At 34.5% G+C, this 21,436-nt stretch overlaps 3 protein-coding genes across 3 annotated transcripts; 2 read left to right on the plus strand and 1 right to left on the minus strand.

The window, feature by feature from the left end:
• Nucleotides 1-137: 137 nt before the first annotated feature.
• Black (glutamate decarboxylase-like protein black) lies at nucleotides 138-5,275 on the minus strand. The gene is made up of 5 exons (XM_072907695.1): nucleotides 4,901-5,275; nucleotides 2,561-2,955; nucleotides 1,590-2,053; nucleotides 567-904; nucleotides 138-448 (listed from the first exon to the last, which is right to left on the minus strand). The coding sequence occupies exons 1-5, from the start codon at nucleotides 5,168-5,170 to the stop codon at nucleotides 275-277; spliced, it is 1,641 nt and encodes a 546-aa protein (XP_072763796.1). The 5' UTR covers nucleotides 5,171-5,275; the 3' UTR covers nucleotides 138-274.
• Nucleotides 5,276-9,548: 4,273 nt separating this feature from the next.
• Nucleotides 9,549-12,177, plus strand: LOC140673850 (glucose dehydrogenase [FAD, quinone]-like). The gene is made up of 2 exons (XM_072907068.1): nucleotides 9,549-11,422; nucleotides 11,518-12,177. Exons 1-2 carry the CDS (start codon nucleotides 9,638-9,640, stop codon nucleotides 11,665-11,667), a joined length of 1,935 nt encoding a protein of 644 aa, XP_072763169.1. The 5' UTR covers nucleotides 9,549-9,637; the 3' UTR covers nucleotides 11,668-12,177.
• Nucleotides 12,178-14,774: 2,597 nt separating this feature from the next.
• Nucleotides 14,775-21,223, plus strand: Mtrnapol (mitochondrial RNA polymerase). The gene is made up of 11 exons (XM_072906875.1): nucleotides 14,775-15,172; nucleotides 15,833-15,946; nucleotides 16,090-16,286; nucleotides 16,442-16,638; nucleotides 16,699-17,081; nucleotides 17,200-17,546; nucleotides 17,893-18,162; nucleotides 18,381-20,137; nucleotides 20,582-20,753; nucleotides 20,840-20,937; nucleotides 21,047-21,223. Exons 1-11 carry the CDS (start codon nucleotides 15,028-15,030, stop codon nucleotides 21,156-21,158), a joined length of 3,792 nt encoding a protein of 1,263 aa, XP_072762976.1. The 5' UTR covers nucleotides 14,775-15,027; the 3' UTR covers nucleotides 21,159-21,223.
• Nucleotides 21,224-21,436: the final 213 nt, after the last annotated feature.

Below are 21,436 nucleotides of genomic sequence, written 5' to 3' on the forward strand. Positions count from 1 at the left end.
ATTTACGAATGCGTAGAATATAAATAGAGAAAGAAAAAAAAATAGAGAAATTCTGGTAAAAAAAAAAAAATACAGTAATCTAAAAACTCGAGGGAAAAAAAACATTCTTATATATATATATATATATATATATATATATACACTCATCATTTTTTCAAGTATCACACGTTAATGATTTACCACAAATGCAATTTCTTACACTATTTCTTACACTAATGAAAATACACAAATTATATATTTTATCACTATTTACAGTATCTGCAATTTAAATCGATTAAAGATCTACAGCAAGCCTTTCTATCTCCTCGACGAAGAACTTTATATCAGCCTCCGTCAATCCCGAGTTTTGCAACACTAGTCTAAAGAAATTGGGCATGTCTCTCAGCGTCTGATACGTTATCAGCATCGTTCCTGCTCGCACCATGCGTTCCTTGATCATCGGTGCGATCTACATGGAATTCCATTTGAAATCAAATGTATGGAGAATAAGAAGAAATACATACATGTATTGTTAAATTCGAATAACAATAAATACGCGAAATGAAAATAATAAGTACTTCACACACCTTATGCAGCACTCGATTGAGTTCATTGCCGGTCAAGTGTCTCCTCGACGGCGGGACGTAGCGGAAGCAGACGTTGGTGCACTCCGGCTCGGCGAGCAAGCGCCAGCCGTCGCGCGTCCTGATGAGATCGGCGAAATGACGCGACAGCGCGAACACGCGGTCGACATGGGCCTCGAGGCCGCGCGTGCCCTTTGCCTTCCACATGTACCAGAACTTGACGACGTCGGCGCGACGGCCGCACTGCACGTGCCGGTCGCCGCAATCGAACGTCGCGTCGTAGAATTTGTCGTTCTGAAAGAGGTAGCTCGCGCCACATCCATGCGCCGCTTGTAATAAACCTGGAAACGTATATACAATTAGAATTTCCATGATAAAAATTATTATTTCTTGATTTTTTAATTTAAAAAAATATTATCTCGTGACCTTTATTAAAATGTGCGTATATTTTATTTGGTTGATTAAAATTATGTTTTTTTTTTTTTTAATATATCTTATTAATTTATTATTTTTCTTTATTTCAGATTTTTTTATTATTATAATATTTATTTATTATTTCTTTTTACTTCAAATTAATATATTATATGTATCCCAGGTAGCAAGCAAAATATGATCAGATCGAACCAGATATGACGTGCGTATCTTTCTTCAATTAGAGGTATAAGAAAATAGTCACGTTACAATTAAATAAGAATTTAAATATTTTAGTGATTCAAGTTGAAAAAAATAAAATTGCAATGTTGAATAAAATTATTCAAATTTATATCAATCATAATATTTTGATCGTGCAAATAAAAACATTACTACAAGACTATATCGATTAATATGTAAATTAAAATATTAAAAGAAAATAATTTTTCTATTGAATAAAAAATAAAAAATTAGTATAATATATAATATAATAGATTAATTTAAACATATATATAATAGAAATACTATTTGTTTAATAAAAAAATATATTATTTTTATTAAATAAATAAAAGATAAAACAGATAGAGAGAGAGAGAGAGAGAGAGAGAGAGAGACCTTCATGACGGAGCAGTAGAGTGGAACACTGCTGCGGTGCGGCGAGTAGTTTATGGGGATTCCAGGTGACGGAGTCGGCAAGCTGGATGCCGTCCAGAAGACGACGGTACGTCCTGGAAAAGAGGGCACCGCCGCCCCATGCGGCGTCCACGTGAAACCATAGTCCTTGCTTTCCGCAAACCTCGGCGATCTTCTTAAGGGGATCGAAGGCGCCGATCACGGTGGTACCCGCGGTGGCGGATACCATGAGCGGCACGGCGCCTTCCTCGACGGCTCGAGCGACTTGAGCCTCCAGATCGGCGACCACCATCTTGCCTCGCGAATCGACCTTAACCAGGTAAACATTGTCGTAACCGATTCCTAGGAAGGCAGCGAGCTTCTTCACGGAATAGTGCGCGTCCTCCGACGTGAACACCACCAGCCGCGGCATCTGCGATAATCCGGATTGCTTCAGGTTCGGATATCTATAGTTAATGACAAACATTTTCTTTACTTATTCAAGTGTATACATATAATATGTGTGTGTTTAATAATGATTATGATATTGACAAAATATGAAATGAATATAAATTATAATAATCCTGTAGGTATATAGCAAACACATGTGTCATTTTGACGTCGCGTGACCAAATAATATCTAATTTAAAACGACTTAATAAAATGTTGTAAAAAAACGTCATAATATCGTGATTTTTAAGTCGTCATCGGTCTGTGATTATATTAGCTCGTCATTTTTACGTCATTACGTCACGTCATATCTGGTTCTGATCTGATCATATTTTGCTTGCTACCTGGGATACATATAATATATTAATTTGAAGTAAAGAGAAATAATAAATAAATAATATATATTAAAAAAAAAAAAAAAAAAAAAACAATTTTAATCAACCAAATAAAATAAATACCGATACATAATAATTTATCTTGAGAAATAATTGGGGGAGAGTGAGAGAGAAAGAATGAATAATCACCTATGATGACGCGCTAGGTTGATGGCGTATCCGTTCGCAATCGAACCCCCAGGACAAAAGAGTCCCTCGCCGCTCTGCCAGCCGATGATGGAGCGCATCTCTCGCAGCACGTCCTCCTCCATCAGGGAGAACACCGGGGACACCTCGTAAGTATAGACGGACGGATTGAGCGCGTCGGTGAGCCATTGACCCAGCAATCCGTACGGATCCAGACCGGAGAACAGCTGATTCACAAAGTGCGGATGGCCCGTCTTCACGCTGTACTTGATGATATCGCGCGTTAACGTCAGCAGCTCTTCGTGGCCAACACCCTCGGCCGGCAGCGAAAGATCCACCACGGATCGCAAATTTTTAGGATCAACCCACTCGACTACGCGATCCTCCCCGGAGGTAGACTGCAAGTTGTGATAACGCGCGTAGACAAAAATTGAAAAACCGAACAATATTGCCCATATATATATATATATATATATATATTTATTAAATTGTTTAATATATTTTAAACCGTTAAATAATTATTCTTCAAAATAGAGTCTTGTAGAGACAATTTTCTAATGCTAACAACTTTCAACGATTTAAAACTTATTGAAATTTCAGAAATAAACAATCAAGTAATTTTTTAATTTTTTTGAAAAATTGATTTCACCAGTCAAGAGTATATATTATAATTTTAATGTTTGTTTGAGAATTAAAATTCTGTGATTAAAGCTCTCTCTCTCTCTCTAATTTTCTAATTGTTTAAAAAACCTAAAGTTATAAAAAAATAAAAAAATCATAGCAGATGACTAAGAATTCTCTATCGAGAATCTAGGAAGCATGAAAAATACGTTGCATTGAGCATTTTGTTTTTTTTCTCCCTATGTCAAGCCTGATGGAGCATGTAATTTGTAATTTATGCAATTTGCGTTTAATTTCTATTTAATAGCGCATAATAATGAGCACAATAGGTAACGCTTTAATTGCCGCTTTGTGTCATTCGCAATTATACCACCATAATTATTATTATTATTACTAGCGCTATTTACATCGCCAGGAGCGATATAAATTCCATGCGACGTTCAACCGCATTCGTGATAAATATATACTACATTACATGAGGATAAAAACGCAACCATCGCGCTATCATCATATGTCACGTGCGCGATATCTTCGACATCCATCGATCCAAAATGTAATAATTTTTCGAGTTTTTTGAAAGAATCAGTTTTCCATTTGAAATAATTTTTAGTTATTAGAAAGTCAAGCTTAAGGATTTAGCTATTTGCTTGTACAATCTCCTGCTGTTGGTTACCGTAATAAATCAATATTCAATGTCAAAATTAAGTACCTTGAAATCAATATCAATTATCAAAAATAAGGATTTAGCTATTTAGTTAACGACATGGGCAAATTCGTACCAGGTGTTACCGAGTAATCTATTTTATCAGTGACTCATTCTTCTTTTGTGACATCGCAAAATCAATGTGATTTCGTGATATCGCTTCTAGTATCATCATCATCATAATAATAATAGCACGAGATAATGTAAATCCATGATTTTTGCAAATATCCACATATGTAAATTATTAGATATTAGAAAGAGGATGAGACAATGCTTTATCGTGGGATGTAATGGCAATATGTATAAGAAGCAGACTGTATAAGTAATGAATATCATGTAAAAACTATAGTAGCGTCGAAAGTGAATGAAAAAATAATTGATGATGAATTGAAGAAACAGTAAAAAGGCGTAGGATAGAAGGGTTTACAAAAGTAAGTAAATAATTAAGCGGTAAACGTTCGAATTCCGTCCCGGCAGCTAGAACAGAAAGAATGTTTCATGTCACAAACGACGGAATCAATAAAGAAGGTGCTGCAATCGATAAAAAAAAGATCTGTATCGCGGTACAGTAGGCTGAAATATATAGCGAATGTAGTTGTAATAATGTAGGGTAGAAATTATACTACAGGAAACTATATGAAATTATAGACTACCAGAGAGAGGGAGAGACACAGCATACTGATAGAGACAGATAGAGAAAAAAAATGTCCTTAAGTATTAACAAGTATGAGAAATAATATAGAAATAATTGTCGAGTCCAAGGTGTCTTTAGCAGTTGTGTAATAAGCACGCTATCGCTTATTTCACAATTAGCCTAAGTGTTTTCTTCCGTGACTACGTGCATATATTATTGTCTAATTAAAACATTTGTGCGTATCCATGTGCGTGAACGTTCTGAACATTCTTGCACATTCTCGTGCAAGACGTCGAAATTACACAATTCTCGTAGGAGAATCAATTTCTCGTTAAGAAATAAATAAATAAATAAATAAATAAAGAAAGAAAGAGTATAAATTCACCTGGAACACCGCACGTTGCAGTACCAGCTCGAAAAAGTCCCTGAAGAGCTTCTCGTGAATGTTCCGACACGGTATACTCCGGAAATCGCCCTTCTCCACTCCCTTCCCTTCCTCCGTCGATGCGGTGAAATTGGGTGGAAGAACCGGGATCGTGGAGGATGAATCCTTCATCCCGGGCATCACCTTGGGCTGAGTCCTTTCGGGCTTGATCCGCGCCAACGACGGCGACGCCGCAAAGTCGTTGGCGGAGGTGTCCTCGTTGGCAGGCATGACTCGGCTAGGCTCGCACGGATCGCGGTCTGGGTCTCTGACAACCACGGCGGTTTCCTTTATACCTTTTATAACGCCAGCCGCGGCAATCAAGGACGTCTCCCTCCAATGCCCCGGCTCTTTTTCGCGAAGCGTTTCCTTGCGTTTGCTATCGCGCGGACGGGCACATCCCCGGCCAAATCTGTAGAATCGGGATTCTGGAGGAGAACAGCCGTAAGATATCACCGACCAACCTTGTCGGGCCCCAATTCGCACACCGAGACCGCCGACGTAAAGTATTAGACGCCGAATTTTAATCGATCAAGAAAATTCATAACATTTTTTTATTTAAAAACAAGTTTATTTTTTTTTTATATTTTCCTTGCTTTTTTTCTTCCAAAATGAATAATTAAACTCGTAAATTTTTATCGTTAGTCATGTTATTGTTGTAAAATAAAAACTGGGTAATAAAATAATATAAAAAATTTTGATAATTGATATCGCGATTACAAGGTAATTAATTTGAATATTGAATATTGATTTATTACAGTAACTATCAGTAGGAGTAGGATTGTACAACCAATCTCTCTCTCTCTCTCTCTCTCTCTCTCTCTCTCTCTCTCTCTCTCCCTTTCTCTTTTTCTCTCTTTATGAAGACTACATGATGAGGAAAAGTAAAATTACGTAAAATTGCGAGAAACTTTCAAGTTACTACTTAAACGCTCCTATATACATATATATATTTACGATATATATATATATATATATATATATATATATCGTAAATAATAACATTGCGTTCGTCGTTATTTTTTTTTAGAACAGTGAAATCCGTTCTCATTTTGCGCGTGCAAGAGTGTATGAAGGATAGTGGTGGAATTGTACATTGATAAAAATAAAAGTAGACTTGAGGATCGAAAAAAAATTGTGGTTGTGTATATTAACAAATGCAGCGTGAGGTGTAAAATAAATCATAGATACAGAGAGGTATAATCCTGTGGGTAACGTGGTGACCGTGACGAACATTTCGGAAATATTCACCGGCAGGGTTGTACCTCTCTGCGGATATGATTTTTTATTTTCTCGCTTTGACGGATTATATTTGACAATTTCTACGCTTTACGTCACTGAAGAGAATCACAGCTGAAAACCAAAACGTTGGTTTTTTTTTTTTATGTCACAAGCAAATACGTGATATCAATTATGCGTTAGAAGCGATTTATTATACATTATGTGCTGATATTTACACAAGCGACACTTATTCCTCCACACTTTATTTTCAATTGTATCGAAGCCTTTAATCACAATTTAAATTATTAGTAAAAACTTGTAAAAATCGTTATTCAATTATCCCGGACTTTTTATCAATAGTTATAAATACGAATCGATTTTTATGCCCTTTTTGTTCCCTTTTCATTCTCCTTAAAAATATAAACTCTCCGATTCCGTTTAAAATGCAGTAATGCAACAAAAAGCGTATTATTTTCTCCCTTCTTTTTTACTCTATTTTTTTCCTTTTCTTCTATCGCTTTTTATTTTCCACATAATCTATGTATCGATTTATTATCGAATAAAGTATAATTATACTTATCTGATTAAGGACAATTTTAATAATCAACATTTTTAATAATTAAAATTAATTAATCGCTTGTAAAAATAATCAATTAATAACTGCTAGATGAATGTCACGATAGAATTACGTGTAAAGAAAGGAAAAAATTTACGTGTAAAAGAAAAGAGGAGAAGGAAAAAAGTTTTTAAAAGTAAAAGTAATTAAATAGGACATACCATTAAGATTCTTCCAAGATTATTGATTCAGGAAAACGTCTACTTTCTGTTGGAATGATCGATGATTCATCATGATTCTGACGTCACTCTTGACTATATATAATCATATTTGTGTAATGTCAAAGTATTTTGCTTCTCTACAGTCACACGGAATGTTTAAATTTGTTTCGATGAAATGCTCTTTTGTAAAATTATATTTCTCAGTGTATATATTTATATATATATATATATAACTTTTTGTACATAAAACTTTCCATAAATCTTTTCTCTATAAATTTTTGAGAGTGAAATTTTCACTCTAATCATGGAGTCACTGACCAGTTCACTCCACGTGGAGTAAACATTCACTTCAATAGAGTAAATTTATTTATTCTAAGACAAAAAGTGAAACTATTATTTTTAAAGTGAAGTTAACACTCGAAACTTCACTCCAATTTAAAGTGAAATCGCCTGCGCGGTTCTTTCCGTGTGTCACTTTTAAATTAGAATAGCGCAGCATACGCGACAACATACAGCTCAGTACGACCGGTTGCCTGCCCATAGGAGCGCAAAGTCGGTAATGCAGGAAGTGATAATATTATAATATTCTTTTAGATATATGCTTTAAAATATTTATGTCACAAGTTCTCTATTTCGTCGCAATTTAATTTCTTCTTCTGACAGCTAGTAAGCCTCGTTGAAAATGTACGCGCGTAATCTGTATTAATTTATTCCTGCATTACCGACTTTCCGTTCCTATGAGTAGGCAACCGGTTGTACTGAGCTGTATGTTGACGAAACATCCTTTACATAAAAAAAAAAAAAAAAAAAAAAAAAAAAAAAAAAAAAAAACAGTGAAATGTCACTCTTTTTAGGGTGAAGGATAAATCCAAATAAAGAGCGAATAATTTCACTTTTTCGAAAAATTGAAACTTCACTCTACTTTGACTGGCAGTATTTTCATTATTATTGCTTGAAGTGAGATTCAACTCCAAAAGAGTCAGATTCCGCTCTAAAAAATTTAAAGAGTTCTTAACGTTTTTTTTTTATAATCCAATACCTCAAATTGCATGTCTTAATGTTAATTAATTTAAGAAATTGTCAACTACCTAGTTCAAAGAGTTTTTACTATGTTTAAAAGTCTCATAGAACATGATGAAACATCACAAAATAATACGAGTATTTTTTGGCATTATCAATCGCATTATTATAACAATCGCATTTGGATCCGACGCGCTATGGTCGCTCGCCCTCGTCCCCGTCCACTTTTTTTAAGTATAAAAAAAAAAGTTTAAAATATTTAAATATTTTAACTAAATAAATAAATGACAATTAAACGCATTTAATGAAAAGTTAACGACTATTTTCTCGATACATGTTGGCGTAATATAATATTACATATATATAGCTGCTAAAGACCCATACAGCACGGATCATTGCAATTATATTGCAGCAACGTTGCAATATTACAAATTGCAATGAAACATTACTAAAACATTGCAGATAGGGATACAAATCCACAAAATATCAGCACAGTTGTTGCAACATAATATTTTACATAAATATTTTGGAAAAATTTCAAAATCAAAATTTTATAATTATATTTTTTCAAGGTAAAACGTATAGGAAACAAATAAAATATGAAAAAGTTGAACTTAAAATAAATGTTTGTAATAATATTTATCTAAGAAATATTATGTTATAAATTTTATATAAATTTATAATATATAATTTTTTAGATAAAAAAATTATTACAAACATTTAAGATCAACTTTTTTGTATTTTATGTGTTTCATATGCTTCTGATATTTATCTATCAGAAACAAAAATTCTTATACGCAACATATATTAGTCGACGATTGCAGTAACAATGCATTATTGCAAATTCATAACATTGCAATATCGCTACAATATTTCGTTGCAATCTTCTTAAAGGCGGACATTTTAACGTTGTTGCAATCCCACAGCAATAATGCAGCAACATATCGCAGTGAATTTCCAATATTGCAATATTGCGGTGAAAGATTGTTGCAACGTGTATACAATCTTTCCGTGTTGTATGGGGATATTTATTTTATTTTAGAAACATATATTCTTCTTAAAGTTCATATTTATAGTACACATTGTTTAACATTTAATATCACACCGAATATATTATTATTATGTATTTGCGCGATTAAGGATTTTAAATTAATTATACCATTAATTAATACCATTTTTTTCCTCGCTGCTACAAGATATATTTGTCTGATGCTATATGATACACGTTTGTAATGTCATTATTAGATGTGTAAAGTACCGCGATTCATTAATTTATTCTCTGTGGAGGGGAAATAGTGTCGAAATTACGACCTTGGAAAGTGTTTTGTGTACAAAAGTGAATTTCTGATGAATTGATTAAAATAATTTAACACAATTTATCAGAGACTCACTTTCACACACAACGCTTACAAGGTTTGTTTTTTTAAATCAGAATCAGAGTAGGTTAATAATTGACGCAATTCTCCCCCAATTGCCTCCACGGAGCTCAATAAATTACGATACTTTACATATTTAACGACTTGGCACGTTCGTGCATATATATATGTCACATCTGTTTTTAAAACACTCAATAGGTATAAGTATATTCGAACATTTAAAGGAGTATCAATTTCTTATTATACGTCGCTCGAGATATTCGCGATAACCACGTGCTACTGGAATATATACACGTTGAAAAAGATGGCGAGCTTTTTTTGTTTTTTTTGTATCGCAGTCGGGATCGTTCCAATAGAATCGGACAATCAATTCTTGCCGAACCGATATCATAATCTATACGGCAATGTGAATGTAGCGAGTTTAACAAATATATTTAAGGTGAAAAAAGAAATCTTCAATTTTCTGCAGCAGAATCAACATGATCTAAAGCAAGAAATACCGGACACAACTCCTGAATTCGGAGCCGTGTACGATTTTGTGGTGGTTGGTGCTGGCACGGCCGGTTCTACAATAGCAGCAAGATTAAGTGAGATTCCTCAAGTGAAGATATTGCTGATCGAAGCTGGATCCAACGAGAATCTTTTCATGGACATTCCGCTAATAACTCCGCTTTTACAGCTAAGTAACAAAATCAATTGGAAGTATCGGACTAGACCGTCCAACAGATATTGTCTCGGTATGAATGATAACAGTTGTAACTGGCCAAGAGGAAGAGTGATGGGCGGCAGCAGCGTGCTAAACTACATGATTGCTAGCAGAGGCAGCGCCGAGGACTATGATCGCTGGGCTAAAATGGGCAACGAAGGCTGGGCTTATAAGGACGTACTCAAGTACTTCAACAAAATGGAGACAATAGATATTCCGGAATTGCGTTCGGATACCGATTATCATGGCACTGAAGGGCCGTTGCATATCACTTATCCCTTATTTCATACACCATTAGCGGAGGCCTTCCTAAAAGCTGGTCAAGAGCTAAAGTATCCATTGGTAGATTATAACGGAAAGAATATGATTGGATTCTCATATTTGCAGACCACGATTATGAACGGTACCCGCATGAGCAGCAATAAAGCGTATTTACGCCCTACACACGATCGTAATAATCTTCACGTGACTCATGACAGCGTGGTAAGAAAGGTGTTAATTGATCATCGTACAAAACGAACGATTGGCGTAGAGTTGATTAAATATGGTCGAATTATCTCTGTACGCGCGAGCAAAGAAGTGATATTGTGCGCGGGAGCTATTGGATCGCCTCAGTTGCTGATGCTGTCCGGCATTGGACCGGCTAATCATCTCAGCAAACTCGGTATAAATGTTATCCGAAATGCGTCGGTCGGGGAGAATCTGATGGATCATATTGGTTTCGCCGGACTAACGTGGATAGTGAATGCCACGGTAAGCGTAAAAGCGCAAGAGATGCTAAACCCTAGTTATCAATATCTACTGGATTATCTAACGAAACGATCTGGCCCGTATACGATTCCGGGTGGGAGCGAGGCGCTCGGTTTTATCGATACCAAGTATCCAAGAAAACGCAATGGTTTACCCAACATGGAATTACTATTTTTCGGCGGTGGTAGCAAGGGAGAATTTTTTATGCCGATTATAACTAATTTTAATATCCGAATGCGTCATATATGGAATAAATATATTAATAACCACAGTTGGAGCGTAATTCCCATACTGTTAAAACCAAAAAGTCGCGGACGAATAAGATTAATGGCTAATGATGTTAACGTTAAACCTGAAATTGTGCCAAATTATTTCGACGATCTAGAGGATGTCGAGACAACGATCGCCGGTATCAGGGCGGCGATAAAGATCGGTCAAACGAAGGCGATGCAGTCGTTCAGTTCACGATTGATTAACGATACTATACCCGGATGCGAAAACTACGATTATGATTCCCACGCTTATTGGGAATGTATGATTAGAACCATCACTTTTACTATCTTTCATTACTTTGGTACTTGCAAGATGGGACCAAAAGGGGATCCAACTGCTGTTGTCGATCCTAAATTAAAGGTATTTGAAAGATATACTGGATTGCAAAAAATTCAGTATGGATATTGTAATTTATTCTTTTTAAGGGGTGTAATAACGGGGTGTTCTCTGTCCAGGTAATTGATATTCAAGGATTAAGAGTAGCGGACGCATCCATCATGCCTGAGATTATATCGGCGCATATAAACATCCCTGTTTATATGATTGCCGAGAAACTGACAGATATAATCAAGGAAGAATGGGGATTGAAGAACAGTCATCAGTGACATCAGTCATGATGACATTTCAAGACGTTAAAAAGACACGTGACTTGATGACCATTAAATATTGAATTCGTTAATAAAACTTTTCACTTTTCACGAGTTCACGCTAGAGGAAAAGATTCATGATCGAACGTCACGATCAAGTCCCAGGTTATAATGAAAATTCATGTTAGGGCCCTGAGACATATAGAGAATTGTGAATATCAAAATTACATATACAAAATTGTATACAAAAAATTTGAATAATTTAAGATATAAAAAATTAAATGTATTTTTATTTATAAAATAGTAATACTTAGGCGATTTATAATAATAACTTTAGAATCACGATATTATGACGTTTTTTTACAACATCATTAAGACGTCGCAAAAAAAAAAAAAAAAAAAAAAAAAACGTTTTAAATTAGATGACGTCATTGAACTAGAAATGACCAATTTTCGACGTCAAAATGACATATGATTGTTACCCGTGTTTATGGCTCACACACACACACACACACACACACACACACACACACACACACACACACATTCGAATAATAATTTCTTTTCATTTTATGTTATTTAAACTTATATATGTAAATAATATTAGTAATATATAGTATTATTCCTTCTAGTGATTCATTTTTAAAAGAAAACGATTGTAATATAATAAAATAAGATTTTTTTATTTCTTTATGTATATCTTTCATCATATATACTCATCAGCTAAAAAATTAAAAACTCATTATGATATTATGCCCAATGTTCGCAGCAAGATCTTTATCATCTGTATTTATGATTATTTAAATGGTAGAACTATTCTATAGCAAACGTAAATTTCACACGTGACAACATTATTAACATTAACAATTAACATTAATCATAGAAACGTAAGTAACACTTTACATATAGTAATGTATATAATGGCTCCTTTCGCGACAGAATCAAAATGTTCCAGATTGAAATGATTCTGCGCTGTAATTCATGGTCAAATCTGAAATTTCATTAAATAAATTTTTACGTAAATTATTTTGATTCTGTTGCGAAAGCAGCCAATAATAAATAATATAGCTATTTCGATGTATGTACGTAATACCTACATATTATTTTATAGCACTATCAGTTCTCTGCCATTTAAATCGACATCATTACCTGATACGTCAGACTGCAATTCTCAATTTGACAGCAGCTGTTCTGAATCAATAATCAATTTAGACGAGAATTTATCCGAAATGTCATAGCAATTAACATCGCCAAAAACGTCTAATCATAATGGACCGATATCCTCACCACTTTCTTTAAATACGGTTGCATCATCAAAAATCAATTCATCAAGAGGATCAAAGAAGCGAAGTAATTTCGAACACACTTTATCTGCTTAATATTTATTTTTCAGAAGTTATATCTGATTTTTTTATAAAGCGTCGAGATACAATTGAACAGAACGATGTAGAAGAATGTTTGTTAGAAACTTTACATTACCCAATAAAACAACCTGATGCAATCGACGGAATGTTGCTTAAATTAGGTGAAGGTCTTCGTCGTTTATTATCATATCGAGAAAGAATTCCATTAGAAATTTAATGGTTACGCGAACTTATGACAGCTGAGGAGCGATACTGTATATAATTAATAAGATAAATGTTTGGTTTACTAAAATTTTGGTTACTAAAATTTTATTATATAGTTTACTTTGATTTTATTTTATGCTTGTGCCGAACCTAGTCAATTTATGTTATAAATTGTGCAATGACATAAGACTAAGAGATTTCTCATTTAATAAAATATATTTGCAAATATTTTCATCACATTTTTCTTACATTAATTACTACGTTTATAAATCATTATTAAGTATCTTATCCCATTGCCATGAAAACGCGCCAATTTCATTGAAAAAGTTTGCAAAATCTTTTCTAATTTTTTTTAGCTGCAGGAGGACTTGAAGAGCGATTTCTTGGTAGATTTCTCAAATCTTTAGATATTACTGCACGGTGTTGTGCAGTAAAATTCGAATACTGATAGTGGTACATCTAAATCCCTTTCAGTAGATATTATATAGTTATGCAAAGCAGTTGTTCCCTTCTATTGTTCGCCAGTTTATTATATATATTATTGTATATGATTAAAAGAGTATTCCAAGTATTATAAATATCGTAAATAATATAAAAAGACTAATTTTATATTATTCCGCGTAATCCATTTCCGCATGTTCCGCTGCATGGAACATAAGGAAAATTGAAAAAATGAAGGTAAAGGTGCCTTTTCATGCCGACGCTCGACGCTCATTTTCAGCGTCAAAGGACATCACGTGACCAAAAATAAAAATACCAATTCGTCAATTTTGATCACGTGATCCGTTTTGAAATGAGCCAAAAATGAGCGTCGAGCGTCAGCATGAAAAGGCACCTTAAGGGGATACCGATGTACCGACCGAGTTCTAACCTAACAAAACAATATATACTTAATATATACTTAATATACTTAATATAAAAGTTGCAATTTATATACATAAAATAAAATAGGTTCTCTCCTCTCAGAATTGCATGAAAGAATATTTGGGAACTTTTAGAAATGAGCTTAGAAGCCTAGAAAAAATGTTGTGCTGCACAACATACTTTTTTTCTAGGCTTCTAAGCTCATTTCTAAAAGTTCCCAAATATTCCTTCATGCAATTCTGAGAGGAGAGAACCTATTTTATTTTATGTATATAAATTGCAACTTTTATATTAAGTAAATATATTGTTTTGTTAGGTTAGAACTCGGTCGGTACATCGGTATCCCCTTAAGAAAACGGAATGACCGTGATTGGTCGCGCTGGTTTCGCGCCTTCCGTTCCGCTACGGATTTCCGCGCTATGGGACGTCACCCTTAGGGCGATAATTAGGGTACCAAAAAAAAAAAAAAAAAAAAAAAAGTATCGACGTTACAAGTAACTCTAATATTAACTTATACGAGACTTCATCAAGAGTTTTGCGGCCACAATATTATTCAAAATGTTCTGTTTTATATATTTATCATCACACATGCGCGAACGAGTATGCTCTGTCCTTGTTCAACTTTCAGTTGTAAGAAACAAGGATGGAATGACATTTGGCGCTCGCTGCGTTTTCAAAGAGCGGGGCATGCTGGTAGGGTTTCTCGAGTCTCGAGACCCAACCTCTAGATACCGAAAGTCGTAACACGCATGACATACACGTATATTTGAGACTTGAGACTTTTGAGAGTCTCTTCGAAAATGCTTCTCCGATCTCCGCTCTCCGCTCTCCGGTCGTAAAGTCTGAAGTAGCGAGTGTGAATCTGTGAATGTGACATGGCCGTCATTCGCGGTGCGTTTAGGTTAGCTAGCCGCGCCGATATCGTCGACGATATTCTCGGTGACTGATGATTGGCGATTCGCGTCGCACGAAGATGTTCAACTTCCTGAGAACTTCCGCCTCGATGCAGAATGCTCGTATCGTGTCAACCGCGCAGTGCTCGATGCGAGTCTGCTCCTTTTGCAACTTTCATCACCTGAAATCTCTCAGCCGTACGTAGCACGTGTGAATGCATTTTTTTATTTTAATGCCACGCGATTGCAAATAGTAATAATTTCTTCCCTTTTTGCTTTATAGAGTTTTCTTATTTTATATGTTAGAGTCTCTCTTTTTTTTTCTTTTTTTTTATTACAACTTTACATAGTTGACAAACATAGTAGAATTGTACTACAGTAAAAAGAAAACCATGTGGCTTTTAATGTTGTTATTTTCAATTATTATTAGTGTAAAAGAACACTTGTATTAAGTTAAAAAGAGCTTTTTTTGAGTTTTACTGAAGATCCATTGCAGATGCATTTAAGCTTGATAAACAAATCTATTGTTTTCTCATTAACGGAAAGCTGTTTATTTTGTTATATGAAAAAATTTTTATTTTGCAACCCTGATTTGATTATTTGATAGCATTCGAGCTTTGATATTGAAAATTATTTCTTCTTACTCATTCTTATTAATAAAGAATAACATGTTTCTCTTAATAAAATATTATCATGTATATACACAGTGTTTATGACAAAGAATTAAGATATTTTGAATATCATAGATAAATATTATTAATAGTGAGCAATAATATAGGAATTGAATACATAATGAGTATATACTTTGCACTTTATTTGCTTTCTGTTATTATTTATTTTACATTTTTATACTTTTAGCGGCAAGATACACGCTGCTTCGTCATTATGCAACAACTGATACAGTAGAATTGCATGCTCCTTGGAAGAAGAAGATTAAACGTCGCTCTAAAAAATATGCAGAGTTACTGGAAGGTATATTAATGTACTAAACTATTTATTTATAATTGTGTATATACAGAATAAATGTGCAACAGATAATAGACATATACATTGAAAAAAAATGCAATTAGTGAATAACAAATAAATAACTAATTATCTTTATTTTATCATTTTAGTAACAGATCAGACAACCAACAGCAAAAGAGCAGCGGTGCGCAAGTTAAACTCTGCTCATGTATCCATGTTGGTTGGTCAGCCTGATGTAACGCTGGATAAACTGCATAAGATTTCTAATTTTCATCTCAATAAGAAGACAACCTCGACACAAGCAGGAGATACCCAAGCTAACCCTAAAAAAGATTTGGTTTGCACTGTAAGTAGATTAAATTGTAGTGTTTTTTTTTTTCTTTTTTTTTGTTGCAAACAAAAAATGGTTGAAACCATGTGAATCATGAGATACAGTTTCAAGTACAAATTATATGCTATTCTTTCGTCTACATAAATATCAAATAAATATGTCGATTTCAGGAAGACAAGACAGACTATGTACATAGCAATATACTTAAGGAATCTGACGAATATTTAAAAGACAAATCTACTGTTGTAGAGGATCTAAAGGAGTATGCTATGAGCGATAATACTATGTTAATTAAGGATTCCTCTTTCTTGGATACGTTGCAGATTGACAAGGATGACAATAAAGATAAGAATCAGGATGATGTACTGTAAGTATGAATATAATTGGGATAATTTGTAAAATCTTTATATACAATTCGTCTTTTCAGTACACAGATATCCAAGTACGACGATGTTCCAAATCCTTCTACTGCGATTACTGTCGTAAAGAAAAAAGATCATGAAGATTCTCTCTCTAGTCAGAATTTGAGACCCCAATTACAGGCGCACATGGATGTCTACATACAAATCCAAATGCCGAACAGAGCCTTTGAGATGCTCATGTTGAACAGAAATCAACTCAAGCACAATAACATTTCCGCCGTCACGTTGTATAATCTGCTCTTAGAAACCCACGCTTCTAACGCGCGTCTGGAAAAAGTCTTTGAAATCTATAGACTAATGAAGGTGAATTCTGTGAAATCAAATCCACAGACGTATGTTTTCATGTTTGAGATGATTGGAAAAATAAAAAATGATGAGAAACAGACAGGTGAATGGATTAATAGGATTCGTGAAAATAACGATATAACTGTAACTTTAAAACTTTTGGATTATAATTAAATTTTTTTTAAATTCTTTCAATTCTTAACTTACATGATTTCTTGCAGAGTGCGTGACAGAAATGGCGGCCGACATGAGTCGCAGAGGCATCTCCTTTGACAACATAATGAACACGCGGATGAACGTAACGCAACGCGATGCCGTTCTTAAATGTATCCAGTTCTTGGATCCAGAATATCGCGTACAATACAGAGATATTGACAGTGCGTACAACTGCAAATTATTACGAAACCTGATAATGAACAACAACTATCAGAGCCCGGCCAAAGGAGTAATAGGCACGCGTGAGCTGCGGGACATGATGCGTACACAAGTCGATATGGAAAAGCAGTGTGAGCTGGAGGTGAAGAGTATCGCGCCATTCACCGGAGATCCCGACGTTAGACAGCAAGCTGTAAGTTGACAAATAATATTAAATTAATATTCCAAATAGAACTCTAATTCATTTTTACAGAGTATTAATTTTTATTAGTTTATTCTTTATTTTAAAAATTTAAATTTTTCTTAAGATTATTATTTATGTAATTAATTTTCTCAAAATATTGTTATACATATTTCTATTAAGTTATCATTATGCTTCTTCACTTAATTTTTATAAGTTTTGTTTGTGTTTAACTTTCTTGCATAAATTTATATTTTATAATTAATAAAGACGATTTTACATTTTGATCTTATGCACAAGATTAATTATTTAAAGAGAAATGGTTGAAAAAAAAGTGTGATTATATATTTTCATTTAGATCGAACGGATCATGGAATGGGAAAAATCTTGGAAATCAGTTGTGCCGCATGCTTTTGAGAGAAATTTAGCTTATCAAAAACAAAAAGAGCTGATGATGAAACCCGATTTTAAAACATTGTACCCGTTTTTGCAAGTGTTGCCCAAAGAGGAGTACATCAACGCGATTCTACGCGAAATTAACCAACTAGTCAGATTCTCCGACACGTACAGCACTAACATGTCGAACTTGTATATAACATTAGGAAAATACATTTACAATAAATATCAGGTACATACTACATATTGAAATTATTTGTTTTACTTTTTTTATGTTATTTAATTATTACAGATTTTCTATTTTTATATATATATATATACTTTTATTTATTTTTTTCTTTTTTTTAAATTTTTTAATTCTAACATATTTTATCTTAACCGTATGTAAAAAAAAAAAAGAACATTCGTAAACATTACATTGATGGCTTTATTTAGTAAACTTTGTTTCAGTTTCAACGAAAGATGAAAGCTGGTGTCATAAAAAACTCTATAAAACTTTACGAAAACTATTTAGAATGGTATATGCGGGAAAAGTCCGTTGACAATGTTAACGGACGTGTCAAATGGCAGCAACTCGTTCAGAATGCCAATCGATCCGGCATTTGCTCCGAGATGATAGTGCCAGAATGGCCTCGTAACATTCTGCTGAGCATCGGCGAGTTTCTGTACAAAATCATCCTGAACGACGTGAAGATTTCTCATGTACCCAAGCCTGACGCGCCCGAACGACAGATACCAGCATTCTATTTACTCTTCAGAAAACAGAATAATAATTTTTTGACAGAGGAGATCAAGCCGCATCCTTACTTACACAGGCTCTACAAAGATTCGCATCCAGAAACATTGACCTTTAAGACGATTCTTTTGCCGACGTGCTCGCCGCCACGTCCTTGGGTCGATATAGATACCGGCGGCTATCTATTCTCCAAGGCAAGCTTCATTCGTGATCTGTACTTGACGCCGACGCTTTTGTTAAAAAATACACCGACGAAGCAATTATATCCTGCGCTCGATTGTTTGAATCAACTTGGTTCAATTCCATGGAAGATTAACGTGCCTATGCTGGATATTCTGATCCAGATCTTCCAAGAGGGAGGCTCGGAAAAGCTGGACGTACCTCAATCACCCTCAACATTACCGTCTCTGTCCGAAATAATCAATTCGTCAAGCGATATGGATAAAAGTAAGATAACAAAATTGGCGCTTCAACTCAGACGCAAGAAGAACGAAATATATTCGCTATGGTGCGATTGTCTCTATAAATTATCACTCGCTAATCACTTTAGAGACAGGGTATTCTGGCTGCCGCATAATTTGGATTTTAGAGGCAGAGCTTACCCGGTGCCACCTCATCTTACGCATCTCGCATCGGACTTGAGTCGTTCAATTCTCATATTTGCTCAGGGAAAACCTCTAGGTCCGAAGGGTCTAGACTGGTTGAAGATTCACATGATAAACTTGACCGGTATGAAAAAGAGGGAGCCGATAAGTGAACGGTTAAAATTCGCGAACGAGATATTGGATCTAATTATCGACAGTGCGAGAAATCCCTTGACGGGAGAAATGTGGTGGACTAAATCCGACGAGCCGTGGCAGACTCTGGCGGCGTGCAAGGAGATAGACAATGCCCTGCAGTCCCCGAACGTAGAGGAGTACATCTGTAGATTACCGATTCACCAAGACGGTAGTTGCAACGGGTTGCAGCATTATGCCGCTCTTGGAAGGGATCAGATTGGAGCGGAAAGCGTGAACTTGTATTCCTCGGATACGCCACAGGATGTATATAGTGTTGTCGCTAATATGGTTGATGAATACAGGAAGATTGACGCGGAGGCCGGCAATGAAGTAGCCAAAGCCTTGGAAGGATTTGTCACGAGGAAGGTCATTAAGCAGACGGTGATGACCACGGTGTATGGTGTTACAAAGTTTGGCGGTAGACTTCAAATCGCTCGGCAACTGAGCGACTTGAAGGAGTTCAACCAGGATTATACTTGGAGCGGCAGTTTGTATCTGGTCGAGAAAACGTTTCAATCCCTTCGAACTATGTTTACAAGTGCTAAAGAGATCCAGGATTGGTTTACGGACTGCGCTCGCGTCATCTCAACTAGATACAATCAGTACGTGCAGTGGGTGACGCCATTAGGTCTTCCGGTCCTTCAACCCTATTTCAAGCGTGTCAAGTCGCTTAATCAGAACAAACTCGTTAGGTGAGCCCGTATTCATTTTATGGATAGAGTTGAGAAAAATAGAAGAAAAGATTTTTATTTTATAAGTTTATGTCACTTGCAATATTATTGCACAAATAATTTACTTATTGTCTAACAGCATTATTTGTTTTTTTTTAATATGAAATTACAATTTTTCAACTGTAATGTAATCTCATTTACATCTCTACTTATGCTAAAGGTATAAACAACTGCTCTTATTGAAAGTTATAAAATAGTTATTAAATTATTAAATTAATTATATAATGATTTTATGCAAAATGACAGTTACGAGATAATAGTTTCACATAATTTTTTTGTGAGTTATATTATCTAAATGCAAGAATTCTCTTTGAAGTCATTTCTTGTATATTTCTCGTGTATTTACATATGAGTTTTTTTTCTTTTTCATTAATTTTACTCAATACAAATATATGCTGTTTGCAGGAAACCAGACACATTGAAACAAAAAAACGCCTTTCCGCCGAATTTCATCCACTCATTGGACTCTAGTCACATGATGCTGACGAGTTTGTATTGTGAACAAGCGGGGATTACGTTCATGTCTGTACATGATTGTTTCTGGACGCATGCATGCACCGTCGACATTATGAACAGAGTGAGCAATGTTACAGAAGCATCTATGTTTCACTGTAATTTTGTTTTTAAATAACACATTAACATATAATATTCTGTTTTCTTTAGATCTGTCGGGAGCAATTCATTGCGCTTCATTGCGAGCCTATTCTTGAAGATTTGTCCGAGTTCCTTTGTAAACGATACGGAAAGTTTATTAGTGAGGGGTAAGTTATAAAAAAAATTTGAAGATCAAAATGCATATGTAAAAATTATTAAAAAACCAAGAGAAAATGAAATATCTATCTCATTAACGTTACTTAATTAAAATTTTAGGCTCGTAAAACAAAGAAGCAACGATCTTTCATGGAAGGTTTTTGAGAAGTTACCAAAAAAGGGTGACTTTGACATCAGCAAAGTCCAGTCGTCCCGATACTTTTTTAGTTAAAATTTAAATGTAGCTTTTTGTTGCCTTGAAATATAAATTTATCTTTAAATATAATACAAAGTCTAGATCTGTTATAAACTTTTAATTTATTGTTAATTCTCATAATAACATATGACGTGGTCTCAATACAGGCTACATATATTAGCTAAATATAAAATGTTAAAATATGTAGTGGAGATGATATATATTGTATATTACTCTATATATATATATACACACTTTATTATTTTTTTCTGTATAAAAGATAGAAAATATGAATGTATTATAATTTCGAACAT

Source organism: Anoplolepis gracilipes, chromosome 15, assembly GCF_047496725.1.
Source record: "Anoplolepis gracilipes chromosome 15, ASM4749672v1, whole genome shotgun sequence".
Taxonomy (NCBI): domain Eukaryota; kingdom Metazoa; phylum Arthropoda; class Insecta; order Hymenoptera; family Formicidae; genus Anoplolepis; species Anoplolepis gracilipes.

Coding starts and splice junctions, on each gene's coding strand:
- Black (XM_072907695.1), bottom strand. CDS start 5,170: ATGCCTGCCAACGAGGACACCTCCGCCAACGACTTTGCGGCGTCGCCG. Junction 905..1,589: donor TCTACTGCTCCGTCATGAAG/GTCTCTCTCTCT, acceptor ATACGTTTCCAG/GTTTATTACAAGCGGCGCAT. Junction 449..566: donor TCAATCGAGTGCTGCATAAG/GTGTGTGAAGTA, acceptor AATTCCATGTAG/ATCGCACCGATGATCAAGGA.
- LOC140673850 (XM_072907068.1), top strand. CDS start 9,638: ATGGCGAGCTTTTTTTGTTTTTTTTGTATCGCAGTCGGGATCGTTCCA. Junction 11,423..11,517: donor TTGTCGATCCTAAATTAAAG/GTATTTGAAAGA, acceptor TTCTCTGTCCAG/GTAATTGATATTCAAGGATT.
- Mtrnapol (XM_072906875.1), top strand. CDS start 15,028: ATGATTGGCGATTCGCGTCGCACGAAGATGTTCAACTTCCTGAGAACT. Junction 16,287..16,441: donor AAAAAGATTTGGTTTGCACT/GTAAGTAGATTA, acceptor TGTCGATTTCAG/GAAGACAAGACAGACTATGT. Junction 20,138..20,581: donor AATCAGAACAAACTCGTTAG/GTGAGCCCGTAT, acceptor TGCTGTTTGCAG/GAAACCAGACACATTGAAAC.